At 40.9% G+C, this 21099-nt stretch overlaps 1 protein-coding gene across 1 annotated transcript in view; it reads left to right on the top strand.

Moving 5' to 3' along the window:
• Window positions 1–13032: 13032 nt before the first annotated feature.
• The window catches only part of CPLX1 (complexin 1), a 250858-nt gene continuing 242791 nt past the window's right edge, over window positions 13033–21099 (top strand). The window contains exons 1-2 of the mRNA XM_066604477.1: window positions 13033–13295; window positions 14823–14934. Of these exons, the coding sequence (XP_066460574.1) occupies window positions 14904–14934 (31 nt within the window). The 5' untranslated portion in view covers window positions 13033–13295; window positions 14823–14903. The remainder of the gene's footprint in view (window positions 13296–14822; window positions 14935–21099) is intronic.

Raw genomic sequence — 21099 nt, forward strand, 5'->3', positions numbered from 1 at the left:
TAGAGCTGCAGTTCTTACATTTGAGCCCTGGCCGCACCTTACTTTCTGCTTGCAGATTAGGCACAGTGCCATGGTTGTCCCTCCAGGGAGGTACAGAGGAATGGCCCAATGGCAGAGTACGGGAAATAGTTTATATTACCACCACCAAACCACAGCTTGCCCCTTGTATGGCAGGCTTTCTTCTGGCACCTACACCATCAGTGCTGCTGTTACCTGTTCCCAAGCTGATCATACCACCAGGTCTACCCCTGGAACATTTTGTTGATTTTCTGGGCCTACCTTGACTTTGCTCTTCATCACCGGCAGTGCCACCACTACCCTTCTGTTGCACATTATGATCTGCCAGTGGTTAAAATCAGGCCAATTTTTACAGAATCAGAGTAGGTCAACCCAACCCAATTTTTGGTTGAAAAATCACAGAAAAATCAGCTATCCCATGCAGTCAATCAGCAGGAAAGATATCTTGATGATGTTAGCATATATGTCCTCCATGTTGCATGTGGGTAGCACTTTCATAGGATGCAAGCGTCACATAAACCAGCCATATATAACAAAGGCACTGTGTTACTAGCACCATTTCACAGCTCAGTAGACTGAAATTGCTCTACAGTGTGGGAAATATACCGTAGTCTGCAAAGTAGATTGCTGACACTCAGTTTAGCTACCTGTGTTTTTCTGTGAACTAAAAAACAAGAAAAAAACAAAAAATATGCAATCTGTTTTTGTTATCAGATTTTTTTTAAGTTCTTGGTCTGTGATATTAGATTGTTATGTACATTACGTGCCTACCTGTGGGCTTCTGTGAACTAAAAAAACTAAATTAGGAAAAAAAATATACTCTTCGTTTCTTCTATGAGATACTTTTCAAAGTTTGAGGTGCTGTTTGATCATTCTGTGTCATGGATGTCAACAGAACCAAATATAGAAAAAACCCTTTTGCTGCGCTGCACGGAAGATCGCATAATACCAGTCACCAACCGATGATTAATTCCAAAAAGCTCTACAGGGGTTTATTAGGTAAAAGACATACTACAAATAAACATGCATGCAACGCATTTCGGCGGGTACAAATACCGCCTTTCTCAAGCATGATATAGCTAACAATACAATGCTTTAACCCCTTAACGGCCAGCCCATAGCCTTTTTATGTCCAAGTGGGCTTTATTCTCTGAGGACGTAAAAACATGCGTCCTACAGAGAATAAAGCCCAGTGGGCTATGGATGTGACAGCTCCAAGCTGTCGGTGCCCGCAGGTAGCCGACAGCATGGAGCTGTCATCCTGGGCTGCGGGCAGTCCTCCCCGGCATTGCGATTGGCGCTATCCAATGGATAGCGCCGATCGCAATAAAGTGAAAAAAAAAGTTAAAGATTCAGCTGCCCTGATGGATCGGATCCATCAGGGCAGCTGAAAATACTCACCCGTCTTCCCCGATGTCTGCCGCGATGAATGGGTCCTCCGGGACCTGGCGCGGCTCTTCTGCGCATGCGCACCAGACGAATGACGTCACGCGCATGCGCAGAAGACTGGGAACCCCGCGGAGTTTAAAATCTCCTGGTTCCCGGCTCCTGAAGGTAGCCGGGAACCAGGAGATGTCCCCGGGGACCACGGCGAGCGGCGATCATGAAAAAGTTTTTTAAAAAGTAAAAATAAGGTTAATTTCACCTCCCCTCATGGTTCGGATCCATGAGGGGAGGTGAAAATACTCACCCCCGGTCCTCAGCGGCGTCCAGGTCTTCCAGGACCTGAGTCCCCTTCTGCGCATGCACGCCCAATGACATCGGGCGCGTGCACAGAGGGGCTCAGGACCCGGGAAATTTAAAATCCCTCTGCTCCTGGCTGCCATGTGTAGCCAGGAGTAGAGGGATGTCACTTCAGAGATGATCACTGTTATCCAATGGATAGCAGTGATCATTTAAAGTAAAAAAAGTAATAAAAAAATAGTTTAAAAAATGTAAAAAAAAAAGTTTAAAAAGTAAAAAAAAAAGTTTAAAACGCTTACATTTCATCTCCCCTCACGGATCATATCCATGAGGGAGGATGAAATTACGTACCTAAGGCCCGCGGATTTATCAGCGGACCTTACCACAACTTCTGCGCACGCGGCCGTTGCCAAAGCGGCAGACGCATGCGCAAAAGCCGTGGATTGCCATGATAACTTAAAATCTCCCTGCTCTTGGCTACAAAACTTAGCCAAGAGCCTGGAGATTTCATGGAGAGCTGCTGTGAGCGGTTCCTGATCACGTGTTCGCCGTTATCCAATGGATAATGGCGATCACGTAAAAGTAAAAAAAAAAAGTTAGTTTCATCTCCCCTCACCGATGCGATCGGTGAGATGAAATGAAACTTTGCACCCCGACGCGATCCTCATCCGTGAACTTACCCGGATTCTGCACATGCAACCGCCGGCAAAATACTGGACACATGCGCAGGAGTCGGGGAGCCCAGGAAACTTAAAATCTCCTTGCTCTCCGTTGGTCGCCGAGAGCCTGGAGCAGTGACGGGTGGCCTCGTTAAGCGGTCCCCAGTCACGTGATAAAAAGGTAGCGATCTACCTTAGGTCGGTCTCACATGACCGGATAGAAATTACGGATTACGCATGCGTCTGATCCGCGGTATTACGCAGATCAATCGCATTGGATTACACAATTCCGCTCACATTAGTGAGGTCGGAACTGCGTAATCCACTCGCAATAAAGAGAACGCAGCAGGTTCTATTTTACCGCGGCTATCTGCAGCATAGAGCCTATTGTGCTCCATGGTCGTGGATATACCCGCTGCCCATACGCAACTTTGTATATGGGCTGCCGGTACCCTTGTCATCGCTAAGCGACGGTGCGGGAAATACAAACAAAAAAAAAAATTTGTACTGCGAATGACCGCCTGTGTGAGTCGGCAGTTATGCGCAGTACATTTCGCAGCCGTACGCAGGGTCACAGACGGGCTCACAGATGGGATCCGCTGCAGGCCTCCGCAATCGGATTCCGCCTACGGCTGCGTGAACCCGGTGTTATTCAGACCGCTACCTGTAATACGTAATTTACAAGAAGCCCCGGGAACGCTCGCCTTCCTGCAGTTCCAGGAGCAGCTTGTTGAGCGTCTTCTGTGTGAGACCGCCGCACCTCCGCAAGCTTAGGAAGACTCACGGAACGCCACTTTTTACACCCCATACCCGCCACTGAGGTCACGAAATGACCCCCAAAAAGCATGTGAGGAGGGGGATACCGGTTTTATTGCCCCATGTGCCCATTCCAACCAGCCTCCATAATTACCCCTGTCTTCGGAAATACTACACAGTTCACATTATTACTTTTATCTAAGATTTGTGGAACGCCGAAAAGGGCGCGGAGTGTGTGTAGGGAGTGGGCGATATTTTTAGGGAGTCAATTTTTATTCCGTACAAATGAGCAATGGGGCCTGGAATTTATTCAGTTGTGACCTGCAATCCAACAGGTGCTCCTTCCATTATAGGCCTTGCCATAGGCCCTGTAAGTAGATTAGGGCCACAATGGGTATGTTTCTGAACTCGGGACAAACGGGGGTATCCATTTTGGAGTGAATGTCTTCATTCCTATGTACGCTGTACAAAAAAACTGTTTTTAAATTGAAAAAATTCTCAAAAAAAATTGAAAATTGTAATTTTTTCCTTCTGCTTTGATAAGATTCAGTCCAATCCTGTGGGATCAAAATAAGCAGTAAACCCCTAGATGAATTTGTTAAGGGGTATAGTTTTCAAAATGAGGTCATTTGAGGGGGTTCCTTATCGTTTTGGCCACCCAATGGCTCTACAAGGGGACAATGGGACCTGGAATTTATTCAGTTGTACCCTGAAATCCAACGGGTGTTCCTTTCATTATAGGCCTAGCCATGTGTCCTGTAAGTAGATTAGGGCCACAATGGGTATGTTTCTGAACACGAGACAAACGGGGGTATCCATTTTGGGGTGAAATTCTTCATTTATATGTGTGCTGTACAAAAAAAAAACTTTTTTTAAATTGACGCAATTGCCCAAAAAATGAAAATCGTAATTTTTTCCTACTGTTTTGTTGAGATCTATTCAAAAACTGTACGGTTAAAATACGCAGTACACCCCTAGATGAACGCGTTTAGGGGTCTAGTTTTCAAAATGAGGTCATTTGTGGGGGTTCTTTATTGTTTTGGGCGCTCAAGATCTCTACAAGTGTGCTATGGGGCATAAAAGGCCTTCAAGCAAAATTTATGTTCTAAAAGCCACCGACTGCTCCTTTCATTTTGGGCCCCGTAGTGCATCGAGACATAAGATTAGGGCCACAATGGGTGTATTTCTGAAAACAGCACAAACAGGGGTATCCATTTTGGGGTGCAAGTCTTCATTGACATGTGTGCTGTACAAAAAAAGGTGGTTTTAAAGTGACAGAATCGACAAAAAAAAATGAAAATCCCAATTTTTTCCTTTTGCTTTGCTTGAATTCATTCAAAAACTGTGGCATCAAAATAGGTAGTACACCCCTAGATACATTCGTTAAGGGGTCTCGTTTTCAAAATGGGGTCATTTGTGGGAGTCCTCTATTGTTTTGGGCGCTCAAGAGCTCTACAAGTGTGCTATGGGGCCTAAAAGGACTTCAAGCAAAATCTATGTTCTGAAAACCACTGATTACTCCTTTCATTTTGGCACCCGTTGTGCGTGCGGACATAAGATTAGGGCCACAATGGGTAAATTTCTGAAAACAGCACAAACAGGGGTATCCATTTTGGGGTGCAAGTCTTCATTTATATGTGTGCTGTACAAAAAAAGCTGTTTTTAAAATGACAGAATTGCCAAAAAAAGGAAAATCACAATTTTTTCCTAATGCTTTGCTTGAATTCATTCAAAAACCGTGGGGTCAAAATGGGCAGTACACCCCTAGATAAATTTGTTAAGGGGTCTAGTTTTCAAAATGGGGTCATTTGTGGTAGTTTTCTATCGTTTTGGGCGTTCAAGAACTCTACATGTGTGCTATGGGGCCTAAAATGCCTTCAAGCAAAATTTCTGTTCTGAAAGACACTGACTACTCCTTTCATTTTGGGCCCAGTTGTGCACTCAGATATAAGATTAGAGCCACATTTGGTATATTTTTGAATACAGGACAAACAGGGGGATCCATTTTGGGGTGTAAATCCTCATTTTCATGTAAACTATAGAAAAAAAATGTCTTTAAAATGACATTTGCAAAAATATGAAATTTTAATTTTTCTCCTCTAAATTGCATTAATTCCTGAAAAAAAACTGTGGGGTCAAAATACTCATGACACCCCTCAGTGAATACATTAAGGGGTGTAGTTTTTAAAATAGGGTCATTTGGGGGGGGTATCTTTTATTCTGACACTCATGAGCCTTTGTAAACTTGGCTTGGTGCAGGAAAACAAAGTGTTTCTCAAAATGCTGAAAATTAATGTTAAATTTGTACGTCTCCTAAATGGGTAAAAAAACATAAAAGTTTTTCAAATGTGCATTCAGAATAAAGTAAATAGATGGAAATATAAATCTTAGCAAAAGTTTGTACAGTATGTTTGCACATATTTGTTATATTACAATTGAAAATGTGAAAAAACGATATTTTTTTCAAAATGTTCCCAATATTGGCACTTTTAATAAATATACACAAATTATATTGGACTATTTTCACCACCTAAATGAAGTACGACATGTGGCGAAAAAACAATGTCAGAATCACTTGGATATGCAAAACCTTTACGGAACTATTCTATGTTAAAGTACACATGTTAGATTTCCAAAATTTGGTCTGGTCATTAAGGCGCAAACAGGCTTGGTCACTAAGGGGTTAAATACCTTCAAGTTAATTACGACCCAGCGTATCCTATTACAGCTCCTTAATGGAGTACCTTAGCGTGTGTAGTTTCGGCATCAGTGTCGGCAACGTTATCGCCTGGGGTCGCGTCGGCACGCTGATGACGTACCCCGTGACCGCGCGCTGACGTATAACAGTGGAGAGGTACGTGCGCACCAATCAGAGGCGTAATGACGTCGCCGACGCAGTAGCGTCAAGAGCCGTGATGACGTTTGCGGCTCAAAGATGGAACGCAACGTGTGTCTCACATGGGGACAGTCTGGTGCTATAGTATATTATCACACCAGATGGGGGGATATGGGGGGATAACCAATATGCTTAAGCTAATGGAGTCGTAATTAACTTGAAGGTATTTAAAGCATTGTATTGTTAGCTATATCATGCTTGAGAAAGGCGGTATTTGTACCCGCCGAAACGCGTTGCATGCATGTTTATTTGTAGTATGTTTTTTACCTAATAAACCCCTGTAGAGGTTTTTGGAATTAACCATCGGTTGGTGACTGGTATTGTGCGATCTTCCGTGCAGAGCAGCAAAAGGTTTTTTTTCTATATTTGGTTATTTTACATTTACTCATCCCCCTGCTAACTTGGACTCTCAGGAGCGTGTCCTGCACCAGGTGAGTTATTATCATCTTTACCCTCCGTTTGTGCATTATCCATAAAGTCAGGCGCTCTCCTTGATTATACCTTTCTCTTTTCTTTATGGATGTCAACAGAGCTGTCCAAACAAGCAGAGGATCAAGACATTGTATACACTGATGCTTAACCATTTTTTTCCTCCAAAGAGGAAGATGAAGGTGGGTCACTGTGCGGTGGTCACTCATCCAGAGGCAATGTCTATACAGGGCATGTGGAAACAGAGGTGCCAGTTCCCAATTCTCACTGTAGCATAGAGTCCATTCGGGTGGAGGAGGATGACTACAAAGAGGAAGAGCAGGTCAAAGAAGATGATGAGCTACTTAACCCAAAATGGTGTAAAGGCAGGGAGCATCTCCATAGTAGCCTGAAGGCAGAGGAGGTAGAGGCAGAGTTTGAGCCTCAGCACTTTCCCAAGAAAGGTAGTAGGATATCCCAGAAAAACAAAAGGGCCATACCATCATAATCAGCCAGCCATTACTAGCCACAGCAACCTTAGGCCCACAGCTAGGTCTGTTCACAGGATTTGTGCAGACTGGGAATTCTTTTAAGCCTCAGAACAGTAGTCATCCATAAGATCTGCGATAAGCATTTGAAATGAGAAAAGAACACAAACAACCTCAACATAAGTATGAGCAGCCACATGAACTCCCACCACCTTCTGCCTTGGGGAGCCAACTAGGCCAGAGGACAAAGAGTCAGCCTCACTCTGCTCCCTCCCTGCTCATGCAGGAACCTCTGAGCACAGAGGAGCAGTTTTGTCTAGGGATAGTAGCAGGGCTAGTTCAGGCCATCACCAGCACCATCACCTTACCTTACATGGCTATCTACCCCATATTCCAGTATGTCCCAGATCAGCAGCCAGCCCTCCATACCCCAGGTACGGGAGCATAAAAAAGGACCACCCCGAGTACACAATGGAAATGTTGCCCATCAGGCTAATGGACAAAGATGCCTTTTGCAACATAATGTCCCATGCTAACCCACAGTGCAAGATGTCATCTGCCATTTCCTTGCCAAAAAGCCATCCCTATCCTGTGGTGTGAGTGGTAATGTGTCACTGGTGCTGCGGAAAGCTGTCAGTGGCATGGTGCACCTGACTATGGTTACGTGGTCCAGCAAGCATGGGTACAGGAGTTGCATATCCTTAATAGCACACTGGGTGGGGCATGAAGTTGAAAGTTGTTGGCCCTTGTTTCATGGCACCCCCAAGACTTGTGGGACATTCATCCGTGTCTGTCCCTTCCTTACCCCCTTTCTTCTCCTCTTTCTCCACCCCTCCTACTGCCTTTCAACACCCTCCAAATCAACACCAATATAGGTATTTCACAAACACAACATTGCATGTGGGATTTGGCACATGAACGAGAAAAGGCTGTGATCAAGTCATGGCTAATTCTCACGTTTTCTTGCCCATTCACATGGTGTGGCGTATATACCTTGTAATGGCTCAATAGCCTTTGCTAGCAGCTCCCATAGAAGCCAATGGGAGCCACCAGCAGATCAAGGCTGAAAGATAGGGCAAGACCCATCTTTTCCGGCCACGTTAAAACATTGGCCGCTGATGTCCTATCCTCGTTGGCTGGATGCTTTTATGCGGCTAATAAGTGGTTATCTGAATGAGTGCATTGGAATCCAAAGCTTCCGATGGTCGCAATTTTTTATTGCGCCTAAATAAGCAACATAAAAACACTCATGTTAAGGAGGCCTCATCCAAAACACGTAAAAACATTCTTTTTTTCCATTTGCTTCTGTCCCTTTGATTTTACCATGTGCAAAATAATGCATTTGCCATTTTAAAGAACATGCGAGTGCCGAAGCTTCTACTTCCACACTGACGCTGAAGAGACTGACGGCCTTACTTGCACCCTTCCTGGAATACGAGCACAAAATACGTATTGCTGCTGATGGCAATGAACTGCTTTTTCCAGTGGCAGTACATAGTACACACAATTACTATACAAATGATAAATCACATTTGCATATTTTGCACATGCAAACAAAAAATAGAACATGGTCTTTCTTTTTGCGTATTTGCGCAGCGAAGGTCCCCATAGAAATCAACGGGGCATTCGCAAATGTGCTGAGAAACGCAAGGAAAGGCGTGAAACATTGTGCATAGTGGTCAAATAATAGAGTCATACACTGCACAAATAGCAGGTCTGTATGGTGTAAAAATTACAGGACCAGAGAATGGAAATGAAATGCCAGTCCAGAAGCAAACATACCCTATGTGCAAACTGTCCAGCAAATAACGCGGTCGACTGTCAAATTACATATAGCTTCCTACTCTTCATCAGCATGTAAGAAACTCAGGATGGTTTTAGACGCAACAACTGTCAGGCATTTACGTGACTGACAGCCGTCTTAGTATCTATCGCTCCTGTGCTTTTATACAGGAGTGGTAGCCATTCAGCGTATGAAGGTGGAGCGCGACAGAGATCTCTTCTAGATGCCTGCTTCCATTCATGAATGATTGTCACTCACTTTTTGTTCTGTTTCAGTGAGCTGAAGCAGAAAAACTATTGACTACTATGCAAATTGTGACCCAGTAACCTGTTGGGTGCCATGTTTACATGGGCCAACAGTCTAATAGTAATATTCAAGCGATTATTTGGGCAACTATCGCCCAACTTCATGACTTTATCCCACTTCTCTTGCCCATCAAAAACAATACAGTTCTGATCCAGAACTTTTATATTATCTTAACATTGTCCTCCTACTCTGTAACATTAGGTGTCAAATAGCTGATTTCAAGCTTTACTTTGTGAATGGGAGGAAAAAAGTATTGTAAAAATGTACATATTCCCTAAACTTCTTTTTATATTCCAAACTATTCCAATTGAGCTGCCAAAAGCTTCCTTCAAACAAATGCAAAGTCCTTTTTGTTCAGTTTTGTGAAACAATAGGCGACCTCAACTAGCTTACTCTATGTCAATGCAAAAAAAGAGACAAAGTAGTTGTTCCCTTTCGAATGTGAATGGCTGCTGTAAAGCTAATCATTTAGCAAGATGGCTAGAATTAACTTCAAATACGCCAACATCTATACATATAGCCCTTGAAAATAAACTCCTAGGATTTGGCTCCAGTTATTTTCTCTGGTCATCAAAACAGATACTAAAAGTCAAGTACTGAGTTCTATTACAAGAAGTAGCATTACAATCTGGCAGGAATTGAAATGTTCCTAAACCTTACAGACATTCCCATCACCATTAATGCCAATAGCCATGATCCATGCTTGGCAAGAAGGCCCCTTAGCTACTCCAGCACAGCCTTGGACTAAATTAGGTCACTTCCCAATGACAGAACTCCAGACGGAGGGCCCAGGCTGGGATTTTTCTAACCTTCTTAGGGACACAGATATGGCTATGTCATTTCTTCAGACTTTTTCTTTCCATCCGTCCTATAGGAATGTTTGGAGTATGATAGGCCGCACTATATGGAACTCTCTGCCTGAGGACGTGGTGATGGCAAATTCGATAAAAGAGTTCAAGAGAGGCCTGGATGTCTTTCTTGAGTGATACAATATTATATGTTCTAACCATTAATAACCTTATACGAGTTGTTGATCCAGAGATTATTCCGATCGCCACATTGGAGCCAGGAAGGAATTTTTTCTCTTAAATGGTAAAAATTGGCTTCTACGTCATTGGAGTTTTTTGCCTTCCCCTAAATCAACATTGGGGGGTAATAGGCTGAAATGGATGGACATATGTTTTTTTTGGGCTTACATACTGTGTTACTATGTATGTAAAACTGGTTGGAGGACCCGGTATTTTTTACAACCCCATGCTCCCAATCTATATCTAATGTCTCATCTAATATGCACTCTGCACCTAAAAAGCCATATTATGTATGGGATTGTAAAAACAAGCTTAATGTACATCTGACACCATGTGATATTTCAGACATGTTTTCTTACGTTCACAGCTTCTCAAATTGTGTCAGAATACAAGAAAATTCAACAATACAAAAACAAGATGGTACAAGATGGTATATTTTTGAAAAGAGGTAATTTAAGTGTTTTAGATTTTTGTTGGAGGTGCTCACTTTCTCAGACTTATATCTCATATCTGGCTTACCAGTCCTAAAATATCTCCTTTTTGGAAGGAAATTCAAACGTAATTAAAAAACAATAGCAAAATCCCAATTCCGCTTACCCTTAAAACTATCCTGCTTTGGGTTCCTACATTGAACTTTAAACCATCCAAACCATGTCTGGCCGCCTTGCTAGTTCAAGAAGCCAAGCTACTCATCCCTCTTAGATGGAGAAACTCCCATCCATCTCCCAATGGAAAGGTTGGACAGCTCTTTAGATTCGAGGTGCTATACAGTTGGGAAATTCACATTTGAAATAAGTTCCTTGAAACTTGACATGACTTGATTATATAAACCAGGTAATGACTCCCTGGGATTGTTCTCCCACCCAGATAATGGAAAGCCAATAACTGAATTGGTTGGTTAGTCCTGCGTAAGAACTATTGTAACTGCATGCTAAATGGAATACCTGTTCATTTTGGTGCTCTAAAAAGGATTTTGGGTATGATATACTAGATAAGGGCTCCTTCACTCTATTATAAGCATAGTCCCACTTGCAAGAGGAGGATGTGATTGCACTCTAAAGAGAGCCCAATCATGTTCTCTGAACTTTGCCCCGCTGCCGGCCCTGTTCCCATTGGGGCAGGACACACCTGGCCATGTATGAACAGGTGGGGCAGACTAATGAGTAGGTGGGCTAGTCTACTTAGTTGCTGCTGTAATTAACACTGCAAAATCTCACAGTTATGAGCATGATTTTGTGCACACGGGTGCACATTTTCGCACCCCCATAGACTTCTATGGAGCCTCAGGTGTGCTAATGGTGGAAAAAATAGAGCACGTTGCGTATTTTTTTAAGTGGCAAAAATGCGCTCAAAAAATCGACCAATGTGAGTGAACTTATGAAACTTATGGGTTTTAATGGTTTCAGTTCCCACAGCTGATTTTCTGCATGCAAAAATGTGCGCAAAAGTGTTTGTGTGAAGGAGGCTTAAGCATAACACCACTAACAACCACTTGCATCATTCAATAATAGCCTATTCTATAAATGGCAGTTCTACTGTCAGCCAATAGGCTTAAAGGGGTTTTCCACTGAAATGCTATTGATGACCTATCATCTTGGATAGGTCATCAATATAGTTGATCGGCCAAGGTCTGTCACCCGGGACCCGACCAATCAGCCGTGCGGGTGCATGCAGTTAGCGCCGCAATAACAGAAGTAGGAGTGGAATCCTTCACACTGACCTTTGTGTAGTGGCCGGCGCTTGTAACTGCAGGCATGGCTCTCATTAAAATCAATGGGAGCTCTGTTTGCCATTACAAGTGCCAGCCACCACATGGGGGGTCGGCATGGAGGCTTCCGCTCCAATCTCTGTGTATTTGGAGTGGAAGTCTCAGCGCCAACCTCCCATGTAGTATCCAGCACTTGTAACTGCAGGCACAGCCCACGTTGATTTCAATGAGAGCTGTGCCTGCAGTTACAAGCACCAGCCACTACACAGAGGTCAGCGCAGAGGCTTCCACTCTGACCTCTGTTATTGTGGCGCTGACTGCATGCGCCTGCATAGCTGATCAGTCAGGGTCCCGAGCGGTGGACCCCGGCCAATCAACTATTGATGACCTATCCTGATGATAGATCCTCAATAGTATTTCACTGGAAAACCCCTTACAAATGTCTCCATATTAGTTATTAGGGACACATTCTATTATATACACACACAGACACTCCTAACACCACGGGACAAAATGGTGATTGTTCCATTTAACCTACATGTTAAAAGCTATACAGATCTTTGCGTTTTACTTTTGCCATGCTAATTTATTTGATTTGTGTTATATAAGAAAGAATTTCATGTTTAAAGCCATTCCAGTACACACATGAACTTAAGGAGTGAGCATAAAATATCATTTATTGTGCAGGGGGCATATGATGGAGAAAAATGCTCTTCACGGGTCATGGTGCATAAAAAGCACTTATAGCCCATGCATTGCTATCAGAATGTCAGCCTGTATTATGTAACCGTCAGACATAATAAAATAAAAGGATTTTTTTCCCATAATGAATCACTGCAGGAAATATTTCTTATCCGCCTTTGTGGGTGAGACATGTCAATAAACATCCTGAATGCACGAGTTTTCTCCAAAAGCTGCATTGCATAAATGAACTGTACATATACAGCATCCTGATCTTCGGAAAAGGATGTGCACAACGATAAATAATGGAACAGCTACAAACACAGCTAAAAGACCTGTGTTGTTATCCCAGAGTAAACCTTCACCCTGATGTATTCATCCCCACTACATTATGTCATCATGTATTTTAACTACAGAGAAAAAAAAACTGTATAGTGTAGAGAGTGACATGCTTAGAAGGAGGGATCAAAGAAATGTAAGTGGGATGCTCCGGAAATGCTGTGATTAAAAAAAAAGGGAATGTATGGAAGGAAAGAAATGGAAGGTTATTGATCATCCTTCTGCTTCACCTCGCTCTATGCCAGCCCTGCTTCTTGCTGCTGCATGCTTCCTTTGCATCCCCTCCATATGCCCTTGTGATATGTGGTCATTATTAAGCAGGATATACAGTAACTTCATGAAGCTGTCTCTTCCCTAAATGCCCTTCAGCAGCGGCTGCAGTTCCTGTTGAGAGCACACATGGACTAAGGGAGGAGGAGACTGTGCTACAGAAAAAAATGATACTCTAGGGGGAGGGGGGTGAGCTTTTCCTTCCATGGTGCAGAGTTGTTACTGAAAGGACAGGCAAACTGCGGGATCTCCTTTCTGCTCAAGAAGACAAGGTACTGGCTGATCATTTTCATTTGTCTTTACTCCTTAGCTTGCATTTCTTGTCCAGTGATACGAGTAGGGAGCTGTCCCATCCAGCCTGGTGCTGAAACTAGGTCTAGTGCATGGGTGATGATTCCAAGGTTCTCGGGTGATTTCTTCTTAGTCATGCTAATTGTGTCATTCCAGGCACAGCCTTTGCATCGCTTGTGTTTCCTTATGTGACTGTTTCGGCTTTTGTTTATTATGTCTTTTTCTGCTGATACATTGTTTCTTGATACAATGCTGTGGGTTGCAGCATGTGCTGTCTTGGAGAACTGTGCTGAGATTTATGGACCAGCCGTGCTGCATCCAGTATTAGGAATCAGAATATTACAAGGCAGAGAAGTTTTTTTTAAGAATACAATGGCATCCTTTGGAAAATAGGAAGAATATTCTATCGTTGCCACATACATGCCGTATGTACCTTTAACTTTTTTTGGTCCGTTTCCAACTCTACATGCAAATAGGTTCCAATGTTAAATGTCAGAGCTGCTTTTTAGGATATTAAATGAGTCATAATGTGCCAGTCTTTGAAGTACCAGTAGAGGGAGGCATCAAGCTGTGGTATATTGAGAAAATGACAGTTCTTATCACCTGCAGTGCAGGAGTAAGACTTCTCTGGGATATCATTTGTTGCAGCCCACTAGGTTGTGCAGTGAGGTGGAACACATTCTACTGCAAAGAGTCATTTTGTGTTTTGTTACTTATTATTTTGGTATATTGGCTGTCAAAACAGAAGACTGAAAAGTGTGAGGCGTCATACTTAATGTCACATTTTGTTTCTGTATGCCTATCGTGAAATGTGGAGGAGACACAAGCTGCATTGTGGTATTTAGATGGGAAGTCGAAGCATGCTTTAGCAATGTGACCCGCACTTCGAAAATAATAAACCATAAAATGTGTTCTAGTTGGGTTTCTTCCATTATTTGTGTGTATTTCTAGCATTTTATATCTAATATATAAAGATACTGGTGACTTTTGGAGTGGGACATGGACACCTCACCTTCAAATGTCCCTTTAGACACTTCCCACCAGACATTGTAGACAATCCCGACCAGCTGCTACTGGAAGCCACACACAGGACACACCTTCAAGACTACAAATGTCTGCATGCGTGCAAACGATATAATACTATTAATAGAGATTCTAATTACATGCCCATCCCTCCTATAAGATATTAAGATTTGATATTCGAGCAAGCCCGGTTCATGCATTCCATTTTGAAGTATGTTACTCAAGACATAAAGCAAACTATTTTCCATGCATGTTTTTTTTTTTCTTGACCTCATTTGATTCATTGTTACCTTGAATGTAATGCTATCCCAGTTTGCATTTGGTTGGCTCTTGAAATCAAATGTATACTGGAAGACTTGCACCCACATTGCTTGTTATTTTCTATCAGTATTCACACTATAGTGAATGAAGTAATGTAGTAGGATTGTGAAAGGCGATTTTTGACAGTGTAAAGCTATGTAAGTATATGTTTTCATTTATTGCAGGCTAGAACACAAGCGTTTACCTGCTTTTCTTGCATGTAATATATAAAATACACTGAGTGGAAGGAATCAAAAGCCATCAGTATGGATTTTGTTATGAAGCAAGCTTTGGGAGGTAAGTTCAGGCATTCCCTAATCAAAACCCTGTACAGTATGTCAGAAACTTAAGTACAATGCGTCAATTCCCAAAGCTCCTCCCCTTTTCTCTATATCTCTGCACCATAAGGTAAAATACCACAGAGTCACCATCTGAATAGCCAGAGGCAAAACATTTGAGTAAGTTGTAATTATTTTTAGAATATTTTGCCAATAATCAAGTCACAAGGTAACTCTGCTTTCATTCCCACATTGCATTGCATCGACTTATCACTTTCGGAAATGCTTTCCAATATGCACCAAAGATGATGTCATATTTGATTTTGCTTTTCTTTTAATTATCTAATGCAGTCAAGATTGCATTACATTTAAGACTGGCATACTGGACACAGAATGGATGAACTAATGAAATATCTCATACAAGTTGCGAATATACACTACTTTCATAGCTGGCAACGTCCGAGCATGGTATAAATCATCTTATCGACCACAACTGGATGTACATATTTATTGTACAAGTAGTTTTCCTCTTTTTTTTCGCTGCTTTATACAGCTTAACCATTTCATTTGCCTACTAAGCTGAACAAATGGTGATATAGATCCATAGACCATATATTCCATATGTGGCATTGAATGAACAGAATGCATTAAACCCTCAAAGTGCCTGTCAAATGTTTAATTAAGCTTTAGCAAGATGCATTTTAATTTAATAATGACTTGGCTGTTTTGTAACCAAATCTTAATTACGCACTTTTTGTTATAATGGTAAGCAGCATACACGTCCATCTTTGTGTTAAACGGGTAGTTGATAATTTAGAAAATTATGTATTTGCTTTAAAATGTTATTCCACTGTGGTAATTAGTACCTTCATTTCTGCCAAGATCACCAGCACTTTCCTGGGCAATCACACACTGCAGCTCTTTTCAGCAGAAAACACTGTGCCATAGATATGGCTGTTTGCTCTTATGTTCTAGGTGCAGTATTAAATTGTGCACTGCAGTATTTTTGCTTACATTAAATTAGGTTTTGCGCAAATCTTTTATTTAACAAGTAGGATAAATGGATTGATTGAGATCTGCTGACTGTAGAAAAACAATCTGGTAAGACCTGAAATAGGATTGAATCCATTAAGCAGGCTTCAGATAAAACCATTCGTCAAACCCTTCACTTAGAAAACAGCTCTATCGATAAAGAAAATGATTAAAACTCAGTGAACTGTAGTTAAAACGATTTTTTTTATTGGCATTGATTTATGCCAAGGGGGTTGTTGAAGGTTAAAAATAGGGAAAATACATGGTGTTGTTATGTAGAACATTTTAAACAAGTCGAAACGCAAAGGGTGGAAATGATGCCATTGCAGGTGTATTTAGATTAGGTTTGTTTGCCTGAAGAGTCGACAGTTTTGAAAAGATTTAAGCAGACGTTCATATCTGAATTTAAAGAACGTAAGATTATCATAGCTTTAGGCATATCATGGGAAAGACACTTGGAGAAATAAAATAAAGCACAAGTACAACAGTTATTTCTTAAGGTGAAATACTCTTATAGTCTTCATGAATAAAGATATTAAAATTGTATTTTAATAGCTATGTCAATTTTTGGTTTTGTTTTGGTAACTTCAGCAATAGGTCACTGGGAAGCCATCTTTACCTCTTAATTGACTTTTGGTATCTGTTTGGCCTTTTTTATTTCTTACGCCTCCCTTTCACCTCTACTCCACTCTACCAATGCAACAAACTACTAACAATTCTGAAAGTATCACCAATCTCAAGTCAAACATTAGCCACACCAAAACATATCTACAATCTACAATGCAAAAAACCATTCTTGATGGACCAAATTGGCAATGATTACTTTGGTGACCTCCATCCAATGTAGAGTTTTGGTTTGACAATTCTTTCTACAGGCTCTTTTACTTGTTCTTGTCCCAAACCCTCTAAAGCACTACTTCTTCAACTTTACTTTACCTCTGATTTCCTACCCTTTCCGACTGTTCCGGAGTCTTGTTGATTCTCTTTTCCTTATTTTCCTTTTTAAAGGGAATTCATCACCAAGTTTATGAAGTTTGACTCAGAGCTGAACTCCAAGTCACAGAGGCGGACCGTACCACTCTCTCCCGGCCTGCAGCATGCAGTGACAGCTCTCTCCTTATATACAAAAGAGAAGGGAGCTGTCAGTCTGCATGCTGTGAGTGGGGAGAAGCCAACATAGCCGGCCACTCTGACTTGGAGCTCAGTTCCGATTCAAACTTCATGAACCTGGTGACAGAATAATATAACTTAGGCCTTGTTCACATGAGTGTGATTGCAGAATAGGCGCGTGAAAAGATTGCGTCTAATAGAACCAATAGTTTCCTATGGAAACATTCAGATGAAGGAATTTTAGATGCGCAAAAAACTTGCACCTAACAAAGATAGGACATGCGTGTGCAATGCATGCATCTAAGGCCTGTGCTGCGAGAAAAGAAAGGACCTGACCCATCTTTGGTGCGCTGCACGGGAGTCACATAGACTCCTATGGGAGCTGGATAACATTACACACCTTCAATTGTGTGAATGGGCAATTTCATTGCTAATTAAGCTTGAGACTTAATAGCTGGAAATCGCTTGCTCACACTATTTTTAGTGCAGTATAGCCGTGATCTTTTCACATGCTTATACTGCGCTAAAGGCACGCTCGTGTGAACGAGGCCTACTGCATAGTCTAAAACATCAATGCTTAAGTGCCAATAGTCTAAGCTAATAAGTAAATGGAGCTATACTTGGTAAACTAATCAATGTAACTTCAGTAATTTCATGTAGTTGATTAGATAAACTACATCAAATCTCCAATTGGGTGCTTGCTTATTAGTTTGCCTCCAAACTTTAAAATATATAACTTGGAATGTAGAGCTATGATGTACCTACAGAGAGGTAGAAATAATAAAATATGGGCTCCAAAATTATTTTTTTATGGATTTTTTACACTATAGCGAGGTTGGCATTTTTTTTTTTTTAATCAAGATTTATTGGTATTTTCACAATTTGTACAGACATGACTTAAAAGCCAAAGGATGAATTTTCCTGGTCCTTAATCAGAACCAGGAGCATAACTTGTACATTTAAACATCATAAACATTTTGAAGAAACATCCCCCTCCTCCAATATTTGTTATGAAATCTTCTTTCTTGAACGACTTGAAGAAGTTAGGGAGGAGGATAGGACGACGGGAAAGGACACATGGGGAGGGTGGGAAAGGTGGGCATAAAACTAGAGAAGGGGAGACACGGGGGGAGATACTCAGAACGCTACTAAATTCTGTTCCAATCCGAGATACAAAGCACCCTAAGTCAACCTTTGACACTGGGGCCCAGACTAGGGACCCTGTCCGGGACCACAACACCACGAACCAAGGACACACCATCTCTGAATGGATCAGTAGAGAGTCATTCAATCCCATCTGGGGTGTATATAATCAAAGGAGGTTGACATTTTTATTTAAAACCAACATTCTTTAAATAAAGCTTTATTTGTCTTCAGATAATAATATAAGAAATGCATAGTTAGATTAAAATATAAGTAACATTTTTTTGGATAATAGTGTGCATTAATGAATTGGTTAATTGATAGCATTAAAATGTTTTTCATTCAATGTATTGAAATACTTTAGCCTACATTACAATAATTAAATATCAGTTCCTAATCAAATTACCTCTTTATGGCACATAATTAACTCCAAAAACGACAATCTAACAATTACTTCTTTCAAACCTTCTTAATAGTTCTCATGCTTTGGTTATTGCCATGTGTGGCTTCCTTTCAAATGAACTGTAAAGATCAGTATCCTCCATCAATTTACACACACGTAATGTAGAAAAACACATATACAGCAATTCATACATTACACTGGTTCAAATACTTTCAAATGAGGCTACTTTCACATTGTAATTTAACTTCCAGTGCCCATTCCATCTTGGCTTACAATCTTCTATGCAGAAAACTGCGATAGTAGCCTTACAGGTTTCCAATTGCTCAAGAAGCCTTAGAGGAGGTCTAACAGAAATAATACATAATACAAAAGAACATTAGTAAATTTCCCTGCTGTATGACTCTATTGTAAATCCCCATTGACATTAATGTATACACACTCATAACTGCAACTAGTCAAGCTAGTAAGCATGTGACCATTGATGTGATTGGTGATTGCAATCTACAGAATGGATCTGTGTAAAGGCTGAACAAGTCTAGAGCATAAGCTGAATATATAATCAGAATCTAGCAGCAGAATGAATTCAATATTGAGTCAACATAAAAGTGCTGACACTACTTTACATTATGTCAAAAACTGATGGATCATGATGATTTTGCATGAAAGCCTTGGATACAAGATGGTTCCAGTGATTCCTCTTCCTGTTTATTGTAGAATTCCAGGCAATACAATTAAAAAAAAACATGTATGTAATTGTGTAATTAGGTATTTGGATCAAACATTTGGACTCACCTTTACATTTCATGTGTTTTCCTTTTCTTTATTTTCTACATTGCAGATTCATATTAAAGACATGTGAAAACCGTGAAGGAATAAATGGAATTAAGTAGTAAATAAAAAAGTGTTAAACCAGAATATGTTGTATATTTTAGATTCTTCAAAGTAGCCCCCTTTTGTATGCTGACAGCTTTGCAAACTCTAGGAATTCTCTCAATCAACTTCATGAGATATCACCTGGAATGGTTTTCAATTAATATGTATGCCTTGTCAAGAGTTAGTTTATGACATTTCTTGTCTTCTTAATGTGTTTTAAACCATTAGTTGTGTTCTACAGAGGAAGGGTTGGTACAAAGTCCCATACAGTGCTTAGGCCTATTCAACGACTGTTCTAATCCATACTGTAGCAAGAACCATTCAACTAAGTAAAGAGAAACGACAGACTATCATTACTTTAAGACATGAAGGTCAGTCAAATTGGAAAATCTCAAGGACGGTATCCTCAATTGTAGTCATGAAAACCAACAAACGCTCTGATGAAACTGTCTCTCATAAGGATTACCCCAGGAAAGGAAGACCAAAAATTACCTCTGCAGTAGAGGATACGTTTATTAGAGTTCCAGGCTCAGAAGCTGCAAATTAATAGTACGTAGGATAAGAGGCATCATAAATGCTTCACAGAAATCAAGTACCAGACACATTTCAACCCTCAACTGTTCAGAGGAGACTGCAAAAATAAGGTTATTTTGGTGAAATTGCTGCAAAGAGGCCACTACTGAGCAACATCAACAAGAAGAACAGACTTGCTTGGGCCAAGAGGTACAAGAAATTAACATGAGATCAATGGCAAGTTGTAGTTTGGTCACATAAGTCAAAATTTGAGGTCTTTTGGTTCCAACCGCCATGTCTTTGTGAGGTGCAGAAAAGGTGAGTGAAGAACAAAGGAGGAGGTGTGATTATGTAGAGGTGCTTGGCTGGTGATCTTGTTGATGATCTATTCAAAATTCAAGACACAGTTAACCAGCATAAGTACCAGAAGCATTCTGCAGTGACATGCTATCCCATTTGGTTTGCGTGTAGTGAGGCTATCATTGATTTTTCAATACAACAATACCTTCAAACACATCTCCAGTCTATGAAAGGGTGATTTGACTAAGAAGGAGAAGGATCTAAGCCCAAGGTGAAGGGTGAAGGAAAAGCAGGCAAGAAGTGCACAGCACATCTGGGAACTCCTTTTAGATGGTGGGAAAGCCATTCCAGGTGACTATTTCATGAAGCTGATTGATAGAATGCAAGAGCGTGCAAAGCTGTCATTAAAGCAAAAGGGGGCTAATTTGAAGAATGTAAAAAATAAAACATATTTTGGTATGTTTAACGTTTTTTTGTTTACTACTTAATTCCGTATGTGTTTCTTCATACTTTTCATGTCTTCAATATAAATGTAAGATATTAAACAAACATTGAGTGAAAAGGTGTGTCCACAGTTGTGACTGGTTTTCATTTAACCCCATTAAAGATTTGATAATTATATTGATATGTAGACCCCTCCCAACCCTCCACCCATCCCCCTCAGACTTCATGGGTTTTTTAGCATCTGAATTATATAGTTTCACTGCATATCCAAGACCATATAAAATAATGCAACTTGTCTGTAAGATAATACTGCCTAAAAAATTACTAGCATACAACAAAGAATTTACTGCAAACTGTGTTTATCTA

This window comes from Eleutherodactylus coqui, chromosome 5, assembly GCF_035609145.1.
Source record: "Eleutherodactylus coqui strain aEleCoq1 chromosome 5, aEleCoq1.hap1, whole genome shotgun sequence".
Taxonomy (NCBI): domain Eukaryota; kingdom Metazoa; phylum Chordata; class Amphibia; order Anura; family Eleutherodactylidae; genus Eleutherodactylus; species Eleutherodactylus coqui.